The sequence below is a fragment of the Phlebotomus papatasi genome, chromosome 2 (genome assembly GCF_024763615.1).
Source record: "Phlebotomus papatasi isolate M1 chromosome 2, Ppap_2.1, whole genome shotgun sequence".
Taxonomy (NCBI): Eukaryota; Metazoa; Arthropoda; class Insecta; order Diptera; family Psychodidae; genus Phlebotomus; species Phlebotomus papatasi.
In genome coordinates, this window is record NC_077223.1 from 10,905,456 (window position 1) to 10,927,903 (window position 22,448).

Genomic DNA, 22,448 nt, shown 5'->3' on the forward strand with positions numbered 1-22,448 from the left:
CTTTTTTGATATTTCTAGACCCGAATAAAGAAAAACCTCTCGGGGCCAATAAGTATGATAACTAACAATTACAGATTGCATAAATTCGAAAAACAATTCTTTCTTAAATTTTCAAAAAACTTGTTCAAACTTGATGGGAACTCTCATCCGCAAGAATCTAGAGGTCAAATGTAAGGTTATCCCGCCAATGCCCGCCATTTGCTTTTTGACACCAATCTTGTAAGAAAATTCCCAGCGGGAGCGAAATTTTTGCCAATATGGCCGATAATTTTGACATTTGGCAGCGAGGGAGATTGCTTTCGGGGAAGTTTTTCCTATTCTTCCAGATTTTGGTGAATTCTGATTGTCCATGAAGTGTTTTTTTTTGGCTCTTGAGAAAGCTTAATGTGTCTGCAATAACATCGTGTTGAGAGAAATGTGTTTTAAAGTGTTATGTGTAAAATATTATGAGGAATCTGTTGGAAAGCAGGAGCTGGGTGTCCTTTTTAGCACTTCCTGGACATCCCACAAGATACTGGTCAGTAATTCTTCTTGCTTTAGTGATCAACATTGTAAAGGAGTCATTTGACACGAAAAAATAATTCACAAAATTGATATTATTGGCTTTTGGAAAATTGAAATTTGTCCAAGTTTGTCTCCTTTTCGTTCTTTTGGGGACGAGAGTTCCCATCAGTTTTCCAATTTCCCAGAGGCGGAGAAAATTCTTTCTCTACAAAAGTATCATATTTGACCACTAAGACTTACAATAAAGTGAGTTTTACTGAAATTCGTTCGCTGGATATGTTGTGGTCCGGAAAGAGTTAATACCTTTACGGGGTAATTCGGAATTCGGAGGCAGCCAAAATTGCGAACGCCAAAATCCCGAAAGCCAAAATCCCGAATGTTCAAAATCCTGAAAAGGATGAAATTATATGGAGGATAATGTGCAAAATAATTTCCCAAAACACAGAAATTTTCTCTTTGCCTCTAGCAAGCGCGGGTGCGGGTACAATCGTGGTAGTAGCTATGACACTTTTAATAATTCGGGATTTTGGCTTTCGGGTTTTTGTTGTTCGGGATTTTGGTTTTTTCAGGATTTTGACCGGGACCTTTCGGAATCATGTCTATTTTAGAATATTGAGATTTTCTCACTGTTTCAGATGGTGAAATAGAAAAAGAAAACCACGAAGAAGTACAAGACTTTGCATTCGGCAGTATACTGCTTCGTAGTTTCTTTATTAATTTTCCATCTAAAACTGTTAGAAAATTTCAAAGTGCTGAATTAGACCTCACTCCAAATTACCCCATCTTTTGCCTTTAATATTTTTTAAAACTGGATTGCCGCTCTGGGTGCAACAGTGCGAATTCTCATTGTCATTTTGGCATATTGTATGTCTTTTTATGATATTTCCGAATTATATATTAGTATCCTGTTGTGCATTTACCACTTATCCTGATTGAAGACATCATGTTTGAAGATAAAAACAGATTTTTATTTTTACTACAGCTCCATTAGATGTTCATTCACATTTCCATACACTTTCCATTACATTATTTATGGTTTTTTTTCCACATATCCTAATACAAAATATGGAAATATTGTGTTATTAACTGTTTATATAGAATTATATTTCCACACACTATTTTCTTGTTATTTCTATGAGGGTTTCTTTAGCCACAGAAGACAAATATATCGTGTCGAATTGGGCGATATTTTTTATGTGTATGTATCACGCCAGGAAAATTCGTATAACAAATATATTTGGCTTTCACTATTTACATATACAGTGTCCCGTAACATAATTGGAAAGCATTGTGCCTCATGGATAGAATTTCTGGAAGAAATGTTGCGATATTTTTTTCTGGAGAGGGATGGTTTTAATGAAATTGTCCAGCAAATTCATTATTCGGGGTTCAAATTGATTTATATCTTCTCTCACAATTGTATCTCAAAAGGCACAGTGTTTTACCATTTAATTGATTGATGAATGGAAAATGCCAAATTGTGAATTTATTTGGTGAAGATATATTGCCTGACAGGTGTAACTCTTCATATATGTCTTAATTTGTACAAAGTTCTTCTTTTTTCGCTTCTGGGAAGTTAAGAAAAGTGAGGCATAACTTCACAAGAGCGTCACATTTTTTTTTATTTTTAAATTTCTTACTTTGAAGAAAAATTGTATTGATTTTTTTTTTGAATAAAGCGACAAATAATTTTAAGATACGCCCAGTTATGCCACAGTACCGCCCTAGCAAACCAGAAACAGCAATATGGGAAGGGCTCCACAAAGATCATGGTATTATCTGTTTTATTCACATTCTCCCTATAATTTTCAACAATCTTACAAAATCGTATAACAAAAAAAAATTAATAGAGATAATGTAACAGGTGGGCGGAGCCTCAAATTGTTATGTTTTATTTTTTCTCAAATTCACTCACATTGGATCGTCCTAAAAGGGGCGTGGCCTAAAATTAATTTCGGCAGAAATTTACTCAGAAACTTCAATGCAAATTCTCTTCAAAATGTGAAGTTTAAAAGGAAAAAACTTACGCTAATCTGAAGGGATCCCGAAAATGGTACCGGAATTTAAATTTAACTTTTGTTTTTCTTTTTTTTTTTTGGTATAAATGTGCCGTTTGGTGCACAAAAGTCACGTCAATATAAATACCATTTTTTTCTGAAATTGTACATCTATAGGTTTTCTTGTCTCTAATATAAATAATATCTTTAGGTTCCACATTTCATTTAACTATTCATGTATATATAGATTTATTTTCTATTCTCAATAATATACAACGTTCTAACATCATTAATTGAAAAACGGTGATTCACAGAGAAGTTTACACCACATCTTGTCTCATTCTTCAAAGGGATATCCTTTCGAGAATAGACTTAGCAATATAGTTTTTTTTTTCGGTATGACAAATCTTAATCATTTTTTTCCTCATTTTTTTCTTTTTATAAATGACTGTGATCTTATAAACATTTATATAATTTTTATATGCTTAATTTTTATGACACAGTGAACGTATAGTACACCTTTGCTATTTTCACAATATCATGTGGGATTATTCAGGATTTTGTGTTAACATTGACAGTGTCACTGTTCGCTGGTGCTGCTGAATTGGCACTTTTATTGAACCCTGTTATTAACGTTTCTATGATGAACTTAATTGTTAGTTTATAAATTCCCTCTACATTTGGTGTGTACCGATCGCCTAAAGTGGTTTCCACAGCCGAGAGAAAGGGTTTCTCTATTTTCTGAAAAAAAAAATGGAAAAAAATCCCAGCTAAATCCTACTTGCATTTTATGCAATTTGATAAAATTTTTCATGTCCGAAGTATACTTTTAAGTTAAAATATCCATTTAAATAGGCAATTTGTTAGTAAAATATGCGACTTACCCAAAAATAGTCCGCTTTAAAATTGGGAATTCGTCTATGGGAAGAACCTACTTGATGGAGATACTCAAAGAAAGCGTCCAAATCATCCAGACTGCGAATACCCTCATCTAATGTCTCCATTACTTTATTCGCGTGCTCAGCAAGTTCTTCAGACTTTGCCTGTTGCTCCTTTGTCTTCATTTCTTTGAATTTGGTAAACATATTGAGGAGATCCGCGTGTTCCTCGAATAATCTGGTAAATAAACATGAAAAAGAAAACATGTAGCAATTACAAGAAATACTATTTCATTTTCAGGAAATTTGGTAATTCTCGGTTTAACGGCGTTATCACACTTGTTCATTAAAATTTTAATGTGATTCACATTAATTGTTTCTTGTAATCATTCAAATATATTATTTGTGTCTTTGAGTCACTTAATATTTGGTTTTTTCTATGTATTGATAAGGAAGTGGACTTGGCCTGCAAAAGTAAGTTTAATCACCAGTTCTCGCCAGTGCCCCACTTCTCGCCACTTACATTGAAATCGCTATTTTTCGCAATTTATGAAATAAATGGGTCGCAATTTTTTTTGTATTGTTTCTGCTTCTACGCATAGAATCGAAAAATAATAATTATTCGTTTTGGATTCACGATTTTGATCACTTTTTAGAGCAATATTTTAAGCAAGTGCATCGAATCCAACATCTCTTACCAAATATACTAAAAGTGTCATAAAATTTTCATTAAGCAAAAAATACCTTTTAGAATAAATAATTTGTCTATTGAATATTTAATTGCACTTGTGGAATACATAAAATTTGTATTTAGTCAATTAATATATCATTTTATATTATTTTTGTATAAAAATGAGGCATGGCGAGAAGTGGTAATATTCTGGAATTGATTTTACCACCTGTCGCCATATCTTTTCAATAGGCGACGCTAACTTCACTTCGTACATTCTCAGTTGTCAAATCTGCATTGTTTCCTTTCTGCAAAAGCCCCATAATTTGATTTCTCAAATAAAAGTGAAGAAAAATCATTTAAAGAGAGTAATAATAAAGTGATCACAAGGAAAGAGAAATGGTGATTGTATTCTTTTCACAGCATTGCCTAAAATAACCGAGTGTGGTTCTTTTCAAGTGGGTGGCGAGAAGTGGTTACAAATTTTACAAAACTGGCGAAAAGTGGTAAAAAGTGGCGACGAAATGATTATTTTTGCATTATTAATAAAAATCAGTTTTTAAGTAGTCCAGCGTTATGTTCTAGGATTATTGTTTTCACGTATCTAGAGCCAATACATCTAAGTAACTTTGTGTCAAATTTGACTTATCTTGTAACAAGGATTCAAAAGTTATGATTAAATGAATTTAATTTTTTCCTAAACATGGCGATAGCCGGTTATTCCACCCTAAATTTACCTATAACATAAATATTTTTCACATTAAAAAATTAAAGAGAAAATCGCATTAATGCTATAAATCAATTTGTATCAAATTTTGCGATGATAACATTTGATAACACAGTTACTGTGTTATCACACTTGCACATTAAAATTTTAATATGATTCACATTAATTGTCGCTGGTGAGAGTCCAAATGTGTAATTTGTGTGTTTGATCTATTTGTTGATAAAAAGGTAGACTTGGCCCGCAAAATTTGATATAAATTGATTTATAGCATTAATGCGAAAAATTAATGCGATTTTCTTTTAATTTTTTAATGTGAAAAATATTTCTGCTTTAGGTAAATTTAAACTTATTTTTGCAGGCCAAGTCCACTTCTTTATCAATAAATAGAAAAACCCCAAATATTAAGTGACTCAAAGACACAAATAACATATTTGGAAAAATATTAAAATTTTAATGTGCAAGTGTGATAACACAGTAAGACAAATATCCTCACTCTAGGAAAGCGCGCTACCTTCGGAACATGATCAATTAACGTGAATCTTTTGTTCCTTTACAATTTTTTTTCTGTAAATGTTCATAAAATTTTGTCATTTGTTTGTAAAGTTCTTCAAAACAAATAAAAAATGTACGAATAAATATTTGTAAAGTAATAAAAAATGCTTGTCAATGTTACGAACGATGTTTGAACAATGTTTGTAAAATGCAAACTTTACGAACTTTTTGTGTGTTATACGATTTATGAGCATTTTATAAGTCTCCAGTGGGAATTCGCAAACATTTAGGGGAGACTGGGGCATATGTAACCATTTTCGATAGATGCGTATTTGAGGCGATTTTCCAAGCACACAGTGGTTTTTTGGAAAATTTTTCTTATCTCATGTTTCACCCTTGGGTATAGGCAATAAATCGAGGGTAATGCGGATGCTGGAAAACTTTTGAGTTTTCCATAAAAATAAAATTTGTGTCACTGTGCATTTTTCACTTTTCACAAAAAAACCTGGGGTAGAAGTAAACACTTTCTGGGGAGGATGTAAACACCCTTTTTTCCACCCTTCAAATTAACTTTGCACCACTTTCAATTATTTTAATTACTTCAGAGATATATAAAGACTGTATATTTTCAAAAAATCACTACACTTTTAACAAATAATAATTGAAATAGCAAAAAAAACTAAAAGCATGCAAATCAAAGACATTTTTCAATGGATTTTCCCTATATTTTGACATCATGTGACTTTTTATTGAACACAGAGCCACCAATTTTTTCGTAGTCAATTAATTAGAAATTTCGCATGAAAACAAAAAAAATGCCATTTATTCTACACTCACGACATCTACAATTACAGGAAAATTGCCTGTTTATATCTACCCCAAATGCTGTTTTCTGTCCAATTGTTAATTCTTTTAAAAAATTGAGAATCTCAATATCTTTAGTAAATACATTAATATAACCCTAAAGGTTGTAGGAAAGAACTGGTATTGCTACATTTCGATTATTTTACACAGTTCTCAATTTCTAGGTGGAAATCCAAATGACCAAAATAATCGAAATCTTAACATTTTCGGGAAAAATGATTTTTATTTTTAAAGTACTAGGATTTTATTGACCGATTCATCTGTGGACATACATCCCCATGATATCTATGAATGCTTATGGGTTTTATCCTCTGGAGTCTTAAAATTAATGAAAAAATCACAGTGTTTACAACTACCCCTGTTTACTACTGCCCCAGTTCCCCCTACTTACAATTTATAAGAAAACTTTTATTTTGCTTCTTAATATTATTTCAACAGTTTTCGTTTGAATAAACTTCTATCTCATAATTTCCAAAAAAATATTAAAATTACCATTTCAATTTTCCACAAGTATTTTCCGAGAATTTTGCGCTATTTTTTGACTCATCAAGAAATAGATTTCACAGTTTCTTCTCAAGTCTCCTTATCAATTTATTTAACAACTCACGAATTCTCTGAACTGAGATAATAAGTAAATGGGATTCTTATTTATTGTGATGCAAACGAGGGATCCAGTCAGTCGAAAATTGTAAATCAACTTGCAAAGAGAGTTACGCAATTTTGTTAATTAAAACTTTTTTAAAGTTCATGAATCTCCAGAATGAAGGTCTTTAGTGTTGTGACGATATTTTCAACAATCCTTTGGATGAGTTTATTGGGAATGTGCCAGGACGTGCAAGTGCCTGACCTAGAAATCCATACTCCTCTTCACACAACAACACTTCCATTGACAACCACTGTCACGGAAACATCATCAGAAAGTGATTTGTCTGAACGAGAAACTGAAAAGCCATTAATCGAAAATAGGCCACGGATTTACTTCAAGAAATGCGATTACTTTATAAGTAGGAAATTAACCCTTATATTTGCTATAAAAATTTACTTTGTTAACTAAAAAAATATTCCTCTTGCTAGGTGGCCGAAGATCGTGCTACTCATGCTGCAGAATTACATATCTTCCAACAATCAGATGCTGCAGAACAAGGAAATCGTTCTGTGCACGTAAATACGGTTATCAATATATTTACGGATAAGTAATATTGCAGAAGTGAAGTGATTTAAAAGCAAAATAATAAAAACAAAGCATACTAGCCCAGCAAAATGCTTGAACTGCTGACTTTGATGCAAAAAAATTTGTTTAGCTTTAATTGCTTAATGGTTCAACCTATTGCGTGTGTGCTCCCGATTTCAAGTATTTTGCAAATTTATTTCAATTGCTTTTTATTATAAATCTCCAATACAATGAAGTTAAATTAAAGTTTATTTTAAAATTCTTGGACACTTTATGGTTCAAGTGCTAAAGCACTCGCTCTATGATGCAAGTGTCCCGGGTCGAATCCCCTTTAGATCACCAGGATTTTTTCTGGCGTTAAAGGTGTTCGTATTGCATCAAGTGAGCTTCACTGCACTTGATTCTACGGGCATGAAACTGACAACCTCATCGCGTACAAGAAAAAAAAATAATAATGCATGTCTAGAAATCCCCTTGTGGGAAGGCCTAGTTCCTTCAAGGAATAATGTGCCAGCATTATTATTATTATTATTATTTTAAAATTCTATAGCTTTAAAATCGAAGTAAATACAACTGATTTATGCAGATCAAAATTAATTATTGGTTTAGTACATTTAGAACCAATGACAAAATGACCCATATCCAATGATCCAAAATTTGCTCCAGTTAAGAAATATGCTTCTGGATTATATTTTGACTTTTACAATGAAGAACCTTTAGAAAAGTTACCGGTCTTTATAATATATTAATGATATATCCGTCTGGACAATAAACTTAAAACAAGTACCCTAGATGCGGCTGACTTTGCATCCGTACATTTCGTAAGCTTTTCTTTAAATCTACCACTTAAGAATGGCCTTTTTAGACCATCAGTAAATGCCATAAATAAAAAAAAGAAATTTAAGAAAAACAAGGGTGCAAAACAACTCGTATCTACGATACTAAAAAATAAAAATAAAAAGTAATTGGAAAATTTTGGAAATTTTCTTGAGATAATTAAAGACAATAAAAAAAGGTTTTAGATGGATAGAGGAACCGAAATAAAGTACAATTTAACCAATTTAACACTAAACTAATTTATAGGGGTCACATTTATAGGGCTTCTACATAGGCTATCGGATAAATAAACAATGGCCTCAATTCTGAGATCGAGATCAAGATCAAAATTTCAAGCTGTCAAATATTTACAAGATCAAGATTTCATATTCTGACGCAAAGTATTTATGGAATTTAAAATGTCTTAGCTAAGAACCAAGATTTCAAGATTTTCTACACTTAACGAAACGTCACTTCTGACAAATATCTTCATTTCTTTGTCGAATTTGTTGAAATTTCGCCATATAAATTAGAAAAATTAATTATAGGTTGTATTAAATAATATATGACAGGCCATAATTGGGAATAAAAGAAGTGCAAACAAAACTTGTAACGTGTGATAAACCCTGCAATGCTTATGCAAGATGTGATTCTTTTGCAGGTATTCTCAGAGCGTTGTACTTCGAAACGTACATCTAGAAATATGTATCATTACGATTAAATTACAAGATCAAACATAGCATTTTTCAGAGTAATTCCCTTTTTGTATTATCTCTTATAGAAATATTCCTCATGAAAAATAATTTCCGCATGAACCTCAAATTGTTAGTATCTTGAAAATTTCAAGCACCTCCGAGAGGTTCTTGGAATTATTTCAAGAAAACAAGAAATTTGACGTCTTGGTTCTAGAATTGCAAGTCTTGATATCCACAAGGTTTGTGTCTTGGATTTCAAGATTTCAAGACATTTGACACATTTGACATCTTGATCTTGATTTTTTGATTTCAGAATACCAAAATCTTGAAATTTTCTTGATCTTGATCTTGGTCTCAGAATTGAGGCCAATGTAACGAAATTTTATGCGAAACCAATGAGAAATGAACATGGTTTTTATTATTACTTTCCTGTTCTCAAGTGCTTCTGCATTATCGACTTTTATTTTTATTTTTTTATTATACGCTAGTACTGCTCCAGTACTTAAAGCCATCAAAATGTGATGACAAGAAGCAAGAGAAAGAAAAGTCGATTATGCAGAGGCACTTGAGAACAGTAAAATACTAAAAAAGAAACATATACATTTTTAATTGGAATACAAGCATTACACTGTTTTTGATTTTGTTAAATAACTTATGTATATGTATAATTAAGCTAGAATTAAATAATAAAAAAGAACTAAACCAGCTAGGGTAAATGTCCTAATTCAAAACCATTTCCACACGCTTTAACTTTGACAGAAGATTCAACACATTAAGTTCATATTTTTTCTGAAGAGAATTACATAAATTTGCTACTTGACTTTTCTAGAATATTACTGTATAGTGAAAATTCTTTAGACATAATTTAAAAACTTCTTAAATACAAGAAAAATATGCGAGTGTAAAATGCTTCTATTGGAAACAAATTAATCCAAATGGAGACAAGGGAAATTTCTAATTGGAGACAAACAGTGTAAGTGAAACCGCGACGAAAGGCTTCCAAAACCTTGTGGAGTTGCTCTTGAGTGCAGGATTTGTTCTTATTCCTGGTTTTTTCGTCTTTCTCATCGAAAACAAAAAGAAAATCTCTCCAAAAAAATCATATTTCCGGAGTTTCCAATTGAAGCATTTGCAGACACTTCAGAAAATACCGTTTTGTTCACGAAATAGGTAATTATTTCATTTGAAAACTTCACGTACCGTTAACAATAAAAATTAGCACTTAATTTTACTAAAATTAGCGAAAAATATAACATAAATATTAAGCAAAACGAATAAACAAAAGTCACGTCATTGTGTTTATTATTGGAAAACAAGGTCGATCGATGAAAAATTCGATGGTGAAAAAGTACACTTTTAATTTTTTTGAGAAATTAACAAATTAAAATTTGTGAATATGAAAGTATTTTGGCCTTATTTGGAGCAAAATTAACTAAATAATGAAACTGTGGTATAGAAAATATATAAATATAATAATTTAGTACTGTATTTATCATGAAAACAATGACGTTTCCATTTGGAATAGAGAAAAATTTCCATTTGGAGCAGGTTTTGAATTAGCTTAATTTACCCTAAGTATGACTGAAAAAAAATGAAAAACGTAATTAAGATTGAAATGTAGAAGGAATATGAGAATCCTACATAATTGGAAATTTTAGAGGTTTTTCACATTCTAATGGACTATTTACTTTTAATATCTTATTTTAAGTCAATTTTTTCTCAAAATTGCTGCTTGATAAGAAATTAGAGAATATAAGTAATATGACTATTTATGTTAGATCTGAAGCCCGTATAAGGCATGGTGCTGCAAATGATCATACCAGCAGTTTCTTTAGTAATAAATAAGTGTTAATTATTATTAATTTTAAAAGAAAATTGTAAAAAAAAATATAGAGAAGTTAAGATCGATAGAAGACTTATTGGACAGGAAACTCTTTTGACAATTTCATTAAAATAGGGTAAAGTGGTACAAGTTGGACAGTGGTACAAGTTGGACAATGGTACAATTTGGACAGGGATTTTTGTCTTGATAAATTTAGTATTTCATTTTTATTTGTATATTTTTAATGCTTTAGTTTTATAATTTGGTTCATTGTGCTTAAAAACAAATTTTGTACTGTATTTATCAAGAAAAAATCCATGTCCAACTTGTACCGGCGAATTGTCCAACTTATAACAGTAATTCCAAATTATATCACTTTACCCTACTGAAATTTATTTAATAATACATGTTTGACGTGTTTTAAAGGGATCTGTTCAAATTTCATATTATTAAATTGTACAGAAAGAATGTCAAAAGGTCTAGGTGGGTATTTCTTCCACCATATTTAAAATAAAGTTACGAGTATGAATTAACCTAAGCTCAAACCATAATTTAAAGAGATTTCTCACAATTTAGAAAATGAATCCAAAATTATTTTTATAAAAAATCAAAAATTCATAATGTCTTCAGTAATTTTTTACCTGTTGTTTATATTAGGCAATAAAAAAATTTATTTAACCAGAAAGAAAATATATTTGTTTTTTTTTCTTGATATACAAATTATGATAATGTCTCTGGTCCTTGCCACATTTTTTGCGTCAGGAAAATTTCATGAAATCGAAATTACGATCCATTTCTTTCGTAATCGTATTGCAAATTTCTTTTTTATTCTTTTGTATTTAAATCTAAATTTAATTTGGCGTGAAAATCAGGGAAATACTATTCAGAAAATTGTGTGGTTATTAGTTTGACTAGCTATAATAGTTCTTGGACATTGCATTTTTGTAGCTTTTTTTATGTAAAAAAAATACCCACTTTTCCAAACAACCTTTTGGTTCGGAAGTGGTCTTTCTTCTTCTCTCAATTCTGTTTGGTATACAGTAGACTCTTGCAAATTCGGCTCTTTTAAGATCGGGGTACTTTTTAATTCGGGCAGCGGTTACATTTGAAAAAAGTTTGTTGTCATTTTTCAAGTTTGATTATGATTGTCAAATGAATCAAATATGCTCAAATTTGGCATGGTTTGTCTTAATTTTGATGCGATTTTGCATTATTGAGGGATTTTCATGTAATTTACGTTATATATGAGTGTGTAAACTCAATATCTCTATGCACATGAATAAAAAATCGTTGCATTTCAAAAACTTTGTCGCCCGAATTTCTGTCTAATCCGGTTGACATTTAGGTCCTATATGACCGAATTTGAGAGAGTCTACTGTATTCCCAAAGTAAATGTAACAATGATATTGTATACAGCCTGCGAAAGGACATTTCCATCGTTTAGTCGTGGAGGCTGGAATCAACGATAAGACGGCGATGGACGCATGGGAAGAGGGGTAGATAGACGAAATGAGATGAAAATAAGTTGAATTGAATTGAATTTCAGTAAACATTGATAATAAATTGTATAAACAACACTGAATTAATATGCTCTGGAAAGGAATTTGATATTTAGAAAATCTATGAAAATCTACCGGCGAACATATTTTACCAGGATTAGTAAAGAAAAATAGAATAGGAAATGTAAACTACTGGTATGTTTGATTAATTTCAATTACTCCCTAAATATGAACGCCTAATCCATTAGGACATATTCAGCACTCATTAAACGCCCAATATTCAAATCTAAATTCATTTAGTAATAAATTGAAATTCACCAAAAGGTATGGCAAGGAGACATAAGCAATAAGAATTTCAGTGACAAATGAGTTTCATAGTTCTTAATTAAATATATTTTCTTCATGTCAATCAATAGCAATCAAATAGGTAGCTATATTACCAACTACCTGATATTTTCCCAGATGAAATAATATTTTCAAAATCGATTACTTGATGAAAACCTCAGAATTTTCTCTTTGGCTCTGTTCGTTAATTAATTTTGTTGTATTTTGCATACTTAACACATTTGAGATGATTGAGTTATAACACATAAGAAAATGAATTTTATTTTCATATTTCTCATCTTTCAATTTGATTTTCTATTCAAGTCTTCATATTTCTATTATGAAGATGAATTCTGCAATCATAAAATCTAACAAGTCAAAATTATATAAGTTTGTGTGACTTTTTAAATTAATCGTCTGAGCATAACAGACCCTTTAAATTTAAGCCTTTATTTTAGTTCTAAAATAGGTGATTGTTTTTCAGATAATTGTTTTTTATTGAATTTAGTGTAACATTTCCAAACATTTCATAAATATATTCACCAATTTTTGCCAGTATAGTGACCTACTTATGGTCAATTTATTGTAAACATAGGGTAAGTCAACCAATTTCCGGCCAGCTTGAAATTCCGACCACCTTTTTGCTCCTCGAATTTCCATGAATATTTAGTTTTTGCATACTATAGAGATTTACAATGCAAAATTAACAAAACGATAAGAAAGGAAATGATGTGAAAAGGGCATTGGAAAAATTCCCGAAGGGCAAAGAAAGAGTGAAAGTGTCCGAAATAGGCCACCAAGCTATGTCTACATTTTTATTCATTTTAAAATGTATTAAGAATGATTTTAGAGAAAATGCAAACGATAAACTGTCTACAAGATTCCAAGTACCACTCCTGAAGAAGGAATAAAACATTCAATTTATATTAAAAATATTGCATTTCAAACTTGAGATTTTGGCGCTTGCATGCAACTGTGCCGAAATTTGGCACACTTACCCTAATAAATTTAAAAAAAAGATCAAAAGGTGCAATTAATCTTCATAGAAACCCAATTATTTATGTAAGGATATCAAAATCAAACAAGAGGATGTCTGATTTCCTTCAATTTTCAATTAAAATATTATTTTTAACAAGTAAGAACAATAGTTTTAATTAATTTTCTGCTGGGTATAATTATTCTGTAACAGCATTTAGTTAATTGTGTTCATTTGAGCAGGGTTTGAAACACATCCCACTTGCTTCATTATTTATTTACTATCTCGTTGAGTGCTGCTATTATCAAGTCTCATGAGGGGAGGAAATAGGGGTAAATCTCTCAATCGCTCTAATACCTTAATCCCAAAAATTGTGGGGAACATCACAGATATAGCAATGTTGCTACACAGTGAAGAAAAATGCACAACAATCGTTGATTCTTGTATCAGAAGTGTATCAGAAATCAGGGCTAGATTAACCTTTGAAAATTACTTTTCAGAGGTTAATCTTTTTTTTTTTACTATTTAGCAAGAATTTTATTTATTTATTTGTGAGAATAATGTAACATACCACGGAAATTGCACATAAATTTAAAATGAATAATTGTGCTATTCCAATAATTTTTTTTTTAGAACTTTATTGTGCTTAAGTGCAAAATGAAAATGGAAAATCTGTCTCCTAGACATTTTTTATCAATTTACTGTTCTTAAGTGCTTCTGCAATATCGACTTTTCTTTGTGTTGGTTCCTGTCAAGGCTGTTTTCTTTAGTCCTAACCGTGTTCTCAAACTATTAAACAGTCATGACGAAAACCAATACAAAGAAACTCTTACAAAGTGCAAGAAAAGGGGAAAACATTTTTTGTAGGCTGCTCTTATGTGTTTCTTCATAATAGACTTTTCTCTGTGTTGGTTTCTGTCACGGCTCATCATGTCCAAACAGCCGTGACATGAACCAACGCAGAGAAAAGTCGATTATGCAGAAGCACATGAGAGCAGTCATGTACTAAAAAAAATGTTTTTCCCCATTACATTTTTCATTGGAATAGCACCATAATACAGTAGTAAAATGCATGTTTTGTTTAAAATTTATACAGTACACAAAATTTAGTACACAAAAATTGCACTTCTGTGTAACATAAGCGATTATCGTGTGGAAAATTTGTATAAGAATCAATATTTTTTTTACTGTGCATCGCTGTTGAGTTTCAATTAGTTTGCAAAAAAAAATTGATGTTGTTTGGGAGAGAAATCAATTTTAATAGCTATCGTGTATGAAAATGCAAAAACAACTTTTCGATACAATTTCCCCCAAGTAAAATCAATTAAATAGTATGTTGTTGTGGGGAAATAATGGATGGGAAATTGCTTTAGCAAATTAAAAGTATTTATTAAAAACTTACTTGATAAACATACAAACTCCTGTGGGCTCCATGGCTCGACTGATGCCCTTCCAGGATGCCAGCATTGAGTACTTTTGCTTGGCAGTCAGTGGTAACCTCGAGTCTGTTTTGGCTTGTTTGGGCATCTCATTGGGGGCAAAGGCCTGGCCATCTTCACCCTTCGACACCCCAGATAGCTTTCCGAGCTGACAACCCATCGTGCCCCCCTCGAGGACTCTCTATAGAGCTGTTTTGTTGAATTGATCAATATTTTGAAGAGGGTACTCTTGGACAATTTTGATGGATTTTCAGTTGAAGAATTATGCACTCAATCAATTTTTTTTTTGAGGGGGGAGGTTTAATTTTGTTTTATTTTTGCACTAACTTGCACACCGAAAATACTCACATAAAACGCAATTGTTGCACAAGGACAATGACTATTCTCTGCAATTGTGCAGCATCTCACAGTTTATTTTTGGGGGGGATTAATTGCAAAATAATAAAATTTATTTATTAATTCACTTATAGACACTTTGAAAATGCGTTTGGAAATTTCTAGGGTGACCAAGGTCCTGAAAGAGACTTTTCCCACTTGTCCGGGAGCTCAAGGTACAAAAGGTTCTCCCTTGTGAAGCACTAAGCACTTTGTGATATCGCACTGACAAGAGTTTGGCTCCAGGTGTATCCACCTTGATAACTAAGCTGTGGGATGTGGTTGAGATAATGTTGATTTTTTTCTACAAATTCACAACTTTGCAGCGATGCCACATTATTCAGCGGATGGGAAACACGGGAAAATCAACTGAGAGTTAGCAGAAAATGCGGAAAGAGATATCCTTTTGACACCAAACATTTTTCACCACTATGCGCAGAAAATTCTTGCACGGCCACTGCTTCAACTGCGACGACTCACAACATACTGGCAAGTTCAACATACAAAATAGCCCCGAATTATATATACTTTGTTAATATTTCCTGGGGTTCTGGATAAGTTTATCACCTTCGTGATATTCGTGGCCCATCGATTCCCACAATCGGTTGGACAATCAGCATATGAAATGTCACAATATTTTCACTAGATCACGAGAGAAAAACGTCGAAAAAAAAACAAACTATAGCCCACCAAAAAAAATATATATAAAAATAGAGAAGGAATATTAATAAATGCTCGTATAACTTTAGCTCGCCAGGTTTCGAAATGATGCACAGTACGGTGAGAATTTGTGGTAGAAGTTGGATGTTTCGAGCATTGGGATGAATAGAACAATTTGTTAAATTTCCCACCATCTCTTGCAATTAATTTATAGAGTTTTTTTTCATCTACTCTAACTCCAGAATTCTCACACGCTTTTCCTGATGAGATTGTGCCACAAACAATGTCTATTTGCAATTTTAGTTTCATTCACCGAGGGAGAACACTAAAAAAAAACTCATATTATTGCAAAGGAGAGTATCTCTGCGCAATTAATATGGCTTTGGCGAAAAAAATAATTAAATATTTTTACTTTACTATCGATATTATATCATCCCTATTGTGTCCCCAATCCTACAACCTGAGAAAGTTTCATATTGGCTCGATGCACCCAAGGATACTTGAGAGAATGAGGCCAAGAGACTCTTGAGCAAAATAGATCCGGATTTTTCTAGGACGAACTTCATGTTTCACTCCTCTCCATTTCTCATTACTTTTATACCATGTAATCGTCCAACAGAATGGGATTTTACCTCAGAAGCATTCCATCCAGAAACTATAATTGTCTTTTGATTAAGACTGGAGAACCACACAATCATTCTTATCAAACTTAATCAAAATACTATTGATCGGGAAATTGAGTGCATATCATTAGATATATGGCTTTTGATTAATTGTTATTGGATTTAATGTTGATATGTGCAACAAGACATGGATTTGCTCTTTTGAAATTGATGAACCGACATAAAATATTATGCTTTCTACATGATTTAATGCCGAAGAGCACTTTAACTCTGTCATGTTCTCTGATTGGTTAAAACTTTGAGTGCTTTTAAGCAGAAGCCAATCAGAGAACACGTTGAGACTATATTTTTAATATCAATTTAAATCATTATGGCTCCGACACACCTTTTAGATCAGGAAAATTCCATGAAATCAAAATTCACATCCCTTTCTTTCTCACACGTTTTGCATATGTCTGACTTATTCTTTTGCACTCCAAATTTGATTAAACTAAATTCAAATTGGTTTGATGTTTAAATGAAGAAGAAGAGTTCGAAAGAGTGGGAAAGACATATGCAAAACGGGTGAGAAAAAAAGGAATATGAATTTCGACTTCATGAAATTTTCCTGATATAAAAGGTGTGCCGGAGCCATTATGGCTCCGACACACCTTTTAGATCAGGAAAATTTCATGAAATCGAAATTCGAATCCCTTTCTTACTCACATGTTTTGCATAATGTCTATCTCATTCTCTCGCACTCTTCTTCTTCCCTTAAACATCACAACAAATTCAATTTAGTTCAATTGAACTTGTAGAACGAAAGAATGAGACAAATATATTCAAAATGTGTGAGAAAGAAGGGGATGTGTATTTTTATTTCATGGAGTTTTTCTGATCTAAAAGGTGTGCCAGAGCCATAAGTTAATAGAAAAGATTTTAAAATAGCACTGCCAAATTTAAAGTTACCAGTATAGAGTACAACTTTTAAGCTTCGCTTCTCTGGCTTCGAACACTTAATATTTTTCCCATATTTCTTTAATTAATCTGACCTATCTATGTCAATATTTATTAATAGCTAGTCTTAAGTCATACATTTCCAAAAAAAATTAAATTCCAATTAATTAAAGGACAGGCACTGAGAAAAAAGGGGGTGCGATTCACTTTTTTTTCTTCGTAACTTTAACACTTTTTATGTGTAAATATATATCAACATTTTTAATGTTAATCTTATACCTTTTTAAGTGTAAAATTAACATGAAAAAGGGTAACTTTAACCCATAATACACCTAAAAAGCATAATATTTACACCGATTTCGGATCAATAATGCAGGGTAAAATTAACTTTTCCGGAATGTTATTTTAACTTTTTCGGATTTCTCTCAGTGTGGGAAAAACAGTAATAAGCCCAGATAAGCTTGTAGTAGCTGAGATTCTTTACAAGTGACCTCGAAATGCGTGCAACTCGGGGTGCTTGCAACACGGACTTCGTGAAAAATATATTTTGAGTTGAATTTTGGGAAGTATGCACAAAGCCTGAAATTAGGAGGTTCGCTTACATTAGAGCAGAGCATGAACCGTTTGAAACCGAACAAATGTCAAATGAAAATTGTACTTCAGTGGTCAACACTTGGACAAACTTATTTTGACGTTTATTCGGTTTCAAACGATTCTTGCTCACCCCTGATTAAACAATTGATAAATTTATACAAGATTTTTTAAAAAAAAATCGCTAAAATTTGAAAAGAAAAATTTTAATGAACCAAAAATAATTTAGTTGAATTCGAAGTGCTGTAAAATAGTCCCGCCCATTAAAGATAACGCCATTCCTTTCTTTTGATTTATGATCGGCTTACATCCTTAGAAGATATACATATACGTCCACGTATGTATATTTTTGTATATTGCTGAATAGTTCATAATAATATTTGTTATTTGAAGTATTTATTAAAAAAATTATTCATTATAAAATCTTGCAATTTGAAAAAATACTTTAAAATAAATACTTCAACATGCTGTTTAATAATGGAATAATCAGTAATTGCACTAATTCTTTTATTTAAATTAAGAAAAATGCTTTTAGACCAATACAAAATTGTTCTTATTGAATTAATCTCAGTGTAATGCACGTTTAGAATCGATTTTAGTGGTTTTCCCTCCTGAAATACAACCTTTTACTGAGTCATCTTTCGACTAAATTCTCAGAATTCTTCGTGTTTAAAATATGAGATATATGGAAAGACTCGGGATATTTGATGCTACTCGTATTAGTTTTGGATTACATAAAGCTTTTCTGGTCTAGAGGACTAGAGTATAGTACAATTTCAGGGAAAATTATTAAAATCCCCGATAAATCTTTGTGGCAACGACACAGAATTTTGCAATGAAATTTTCATTAATAAAATTAAATTAAATTATTAGTATATTGATTTTTTTAAACAATTATTTAATAGTCCAAAATTGAATCAAAGCGAAGTATGTAAGTCGCATTTTAAACTCATTTTGAGTATACATGAATAAATTAAAAGAAATGAGATTATTTCTACATGAACTTTAAATCTTTTATATTGCAGCATATTTGAAGAAGGATAAGAGTTGCTTTTGTTGAGTTTTCTTTTAAATAATACAATATGTGCAATTTAATAAATAGTTTGATATTTCTACTAAAAGTTTTTCATAAAATAAAAAAAAAAACTTTTGCATTTTGAGAAAAAGCAGGAAAAGTTTTAACGAATATATGAATAAGCCATAAAAAATAATGAAAATAGCTAATAAAAAAAGACTTAGAAAAAGTACAAAGACAACGTCAGCGAAAAAAATATGCAAGAAAAGGAAGACAAGAAAATATTCCTTATAGGGTAAGGGTTCATAATTTTGGACAGTCTACTTATAAGCATCGATGTTCCAAGTTTGAAGTGCGATATTTTCAATACTAATTGACTTATTTTGTTACACTCTTTTCAGAAGGATTGTTTAGAAACTTATCAAGCTATTTATCGTCTTATTTTTACTAAAATTAGTTTTAATACGTTTAAAAATGAATTGATATGTAGAGGTGACTTTGGCTCTTATTTTGGACAACTTGTTTATTAATTTGGCCAACTTGACTGTAAATTTGGACAGCTAATCCGCCTCAATAGGATGCCCATTGTTCTTCATTTCATGAACCAATCTTGCCAAGTCCTCTTCCTGTTCATGTAAGGGAAACGTAGAATGTCACAAGAAGCCCGGAAACTTTCCATATCATTCATTAAAGTGAGATGACTTCGGTACTCCAAGTACGTGCGGATTCGCTCATTCCCTGGCCTTTCCGGGAGACTTTCAAGGCATTTCTCGCTACATCTCTTTCGTAGAGATGATGCTCCTTTGTTTCTCCAGGCATTTGTCCAACCTAGTCATCTCAAAAGCTAAAACTTTACGAAATTTCGTGAAAAAAACACCTGTCCAAAATAAGAGCCATCACCTCACTGGTGAATCTCTTAGAAAATTTCCCATTTTTCACACGAAAAACGTAATTCACAAGACAATTCTCACTTCAGATCAAATGTACAAATCACCACTAACGTGAATCAACACAATTTTCAATGAATATTCAATAATATCACTCAAAAAAAAAAACGAAGAAACATTGTTAGTACTTTACCACAGCTAAATAAGACTGATGTAAACAAGAAGTTCTGTCATATTTCTCGTAAGCAATTGCTCTCACTGAATTTTCAACAAAGCAATTTTAACTCAAATCATATTCAAAATTTAACGTATTTAGTGTCAAAATCTTCCAAAAAGAACAAATATATAGATATAATTCATTATTCATCAAATATTGGAATAAAAATCCATCATTTTAATCAATTTTTTTTAGTGTCCAATGTTATCCTCAAAGTGTCCAAAATAAGAAACTGGGCAAAATTATGAGCCTCTCCCCTATAGAATTTTTAAAATTGTTTTTGTTTCAAGAATAAATTTGAGAATTTTTAAATTTAAAGTCTCGAATAATAATTATACTTAAGGTTTTCAAGTCTAATTTAATATAAATTTATCAAAATAATTCAATGCTCCATCTTTATTATTCATTCCATCTTTATTATTCGCTAAGAGGGCGGTGGACTCATAAACCTCTTGCTTGTTATTATATGCTTGTAAGAGACGTATAGTTTCAAAGTCAGTTCCATATTTTAAATAAATAAATAAAAATTTAATTTAATATTTAATATTACTAAATATATATATCATCATATCATTAACTTCCCTTATCTTATGGTAATAAAAAATTAAAATTTTCTCTGCCTTTTTTTTATTTTTGTTCTTTTCTCATTTTAAAGTTCCTTAAATTTCTTTAAAAGAATCAATATGATATAGGGAAGACCGGGGAGGTTTGGGACAGGGGTAGTGTGGGACAAGGCGATTTTTTCAATTAATTTTTGAAATAAATGGGATTTAACCATTACTGTATCGTAGGCAATATTAAGATGTATCTTGACTAAAAGAATGGATATCCTCAGTTTTATTGTTTTAATTCTATGAACATTTTTTTAAAAATTGATAAAAATCGTATATTTTGACGTCTCAGTTTTCCTCTTTGTATTTTATATCAGCGATATATAATCAAAACTTTTTTATCTCATTAGGTAAAAAAAGAAAAAAAGGTAGATGGAAAATAAGAAGAAAATACTTTAAATAATTGATTGACAATAAATGACTCTACTGTACAAATAAAATTGATATTAATTTCTAAGTGTAAATAAAAGATGAAACATTTTTATTTTTATCAGAAATATTTTTAATCTGGTATTTAAAATTAATTAACGTGTTCCAGTAATACAAATTATGCGAGAAAAAACGCGTCCCAAACATCCCCTTTTACGTCCCATACTGCCCCACATCGGGGAGGTTTGGGACAAAGCGTCAAGTAAAATGTTTTATCTTCTCCAAGAAAACTTAGTTGTTTTCCAAGTTCTATCTAGTACTTTTTGTAAAGTCAATACCCATAAGTATCCTATAGACCGCATAAAATTGTAATACACTATCGTGGTTTTTTGGAATAGTGTCTCAAAGTCAAAACATGAAAAAGTGTCCCAACCTCCCCGGTTTCCCCTACCATCTAAAGCAAAATCTGTGTGTACAACACAGACCATGACCTGTTGATATTTTGGATTACTCATCCTATTCTTTAGTGAAGAATTTCTTGCAATTCCCCTCAGCTCCATTCTGTGGATTTTAACTTTAAATATTGGAGTGAATGTCTGAAAATTATAGCATGGCCAATGGCTCGGAAGAAATGCAGTCAAACTGGGAATATTCCCAAATAGTTGGGTGCACAAGGTGTATTATTTCATTCACGAATTGACGCGATCAACAATAGCATCAAATATTTACATGTGAGCGTGGTCTAAGGTGTAGAAAAGACATAAAAGATAGTGTATATAATTTAAAGGTGTCTGCTGAACAGGTTTCCAAGTATTTATGTTGCGTTTTTTTTATCTTTTGCATGGTTCATGGTCGATCTTGAGATGGAAAAACGGCAAAAAAAAATTTGGTGGCTTGGTGGTTGCGCGATAAATTAGTACTCATTAGAGAAATTTATTAGCACTTGGCGTTGATGCAAAATACTTCAATGGGAGAGTGAAGATGGTCAGTTTTGATGGATTTGATGATTGTATTTGCTGAGGAAATACCGTCTCAAGTGCCTCATCTTAGCGGTCACTTTGCGGGACAATAATAATAATCCATATGAAAGAAACTTTCCTATGTGAGATCATTCCCATCGCGCGCGGCCTTATGCCTCGAATACAGAAGAATATAACTGGAAATTGTTGTCTTGTGGCTGCCAACATTATGATGGTTTCTTTCACATACATTTTCACGTGAAAGGTAAGATTGTATGGAGTGTGTGCGTTCCTCCAGCTCTTTTATGCTCAATTGTTAATCTGTATGGTT

General features: G+C 31.6%; 2 protein-coding genes and 1 long non-coding RNA gene across 3 annotated transcripts in view; 1 reads left to right on the top strand and 2 right to left on the bottom strand.

The window, feature by feature from the left end:
- Positions 1-22,448, bottom strand: part of LOC129803808 (protein transport protein Sec31A) — a 108,428-nt gene that overhangs the window by 45,188 nt on the left and 40,792 nt on the right. The window lies entirely within an intron of this gene.
- On the bottom strand, positions 1,451-16,012 carry LOC129803824 (neuroglobin-like). The gene is made up of 4 exons (XM_055850635.1): positions 15,223-16,012; positions 14,838-15,063; positions 3,386-3,617; positions 1,451-3,242 (listed from the first exon to the last, which is right to left on the bottom strand). The coding sequence occupies exons 2-4, from the start codon at positions 15,032-15,034 to the stop codon at positions 3,054-3,056; spliced, it is 618 nt and encodes a 205-aa protein (XP_055706610.1). The 5' UTR covers positions 15,035-15,063; positions 15,223-16,012; the 3' UTR covers positions 1,451-3,053.
- Positions 6,796-13,595, top strand: LOC129803843 (uncharacterized). The gene is made up of 3 exons (XR_008751906.1): positions 6,796-7,136; positions 7,207-9,525; positions 10,391-13,595. It is a non-coding gene; the product is annotated as an uncharacterized LOC129803843 (long non-coding RNA).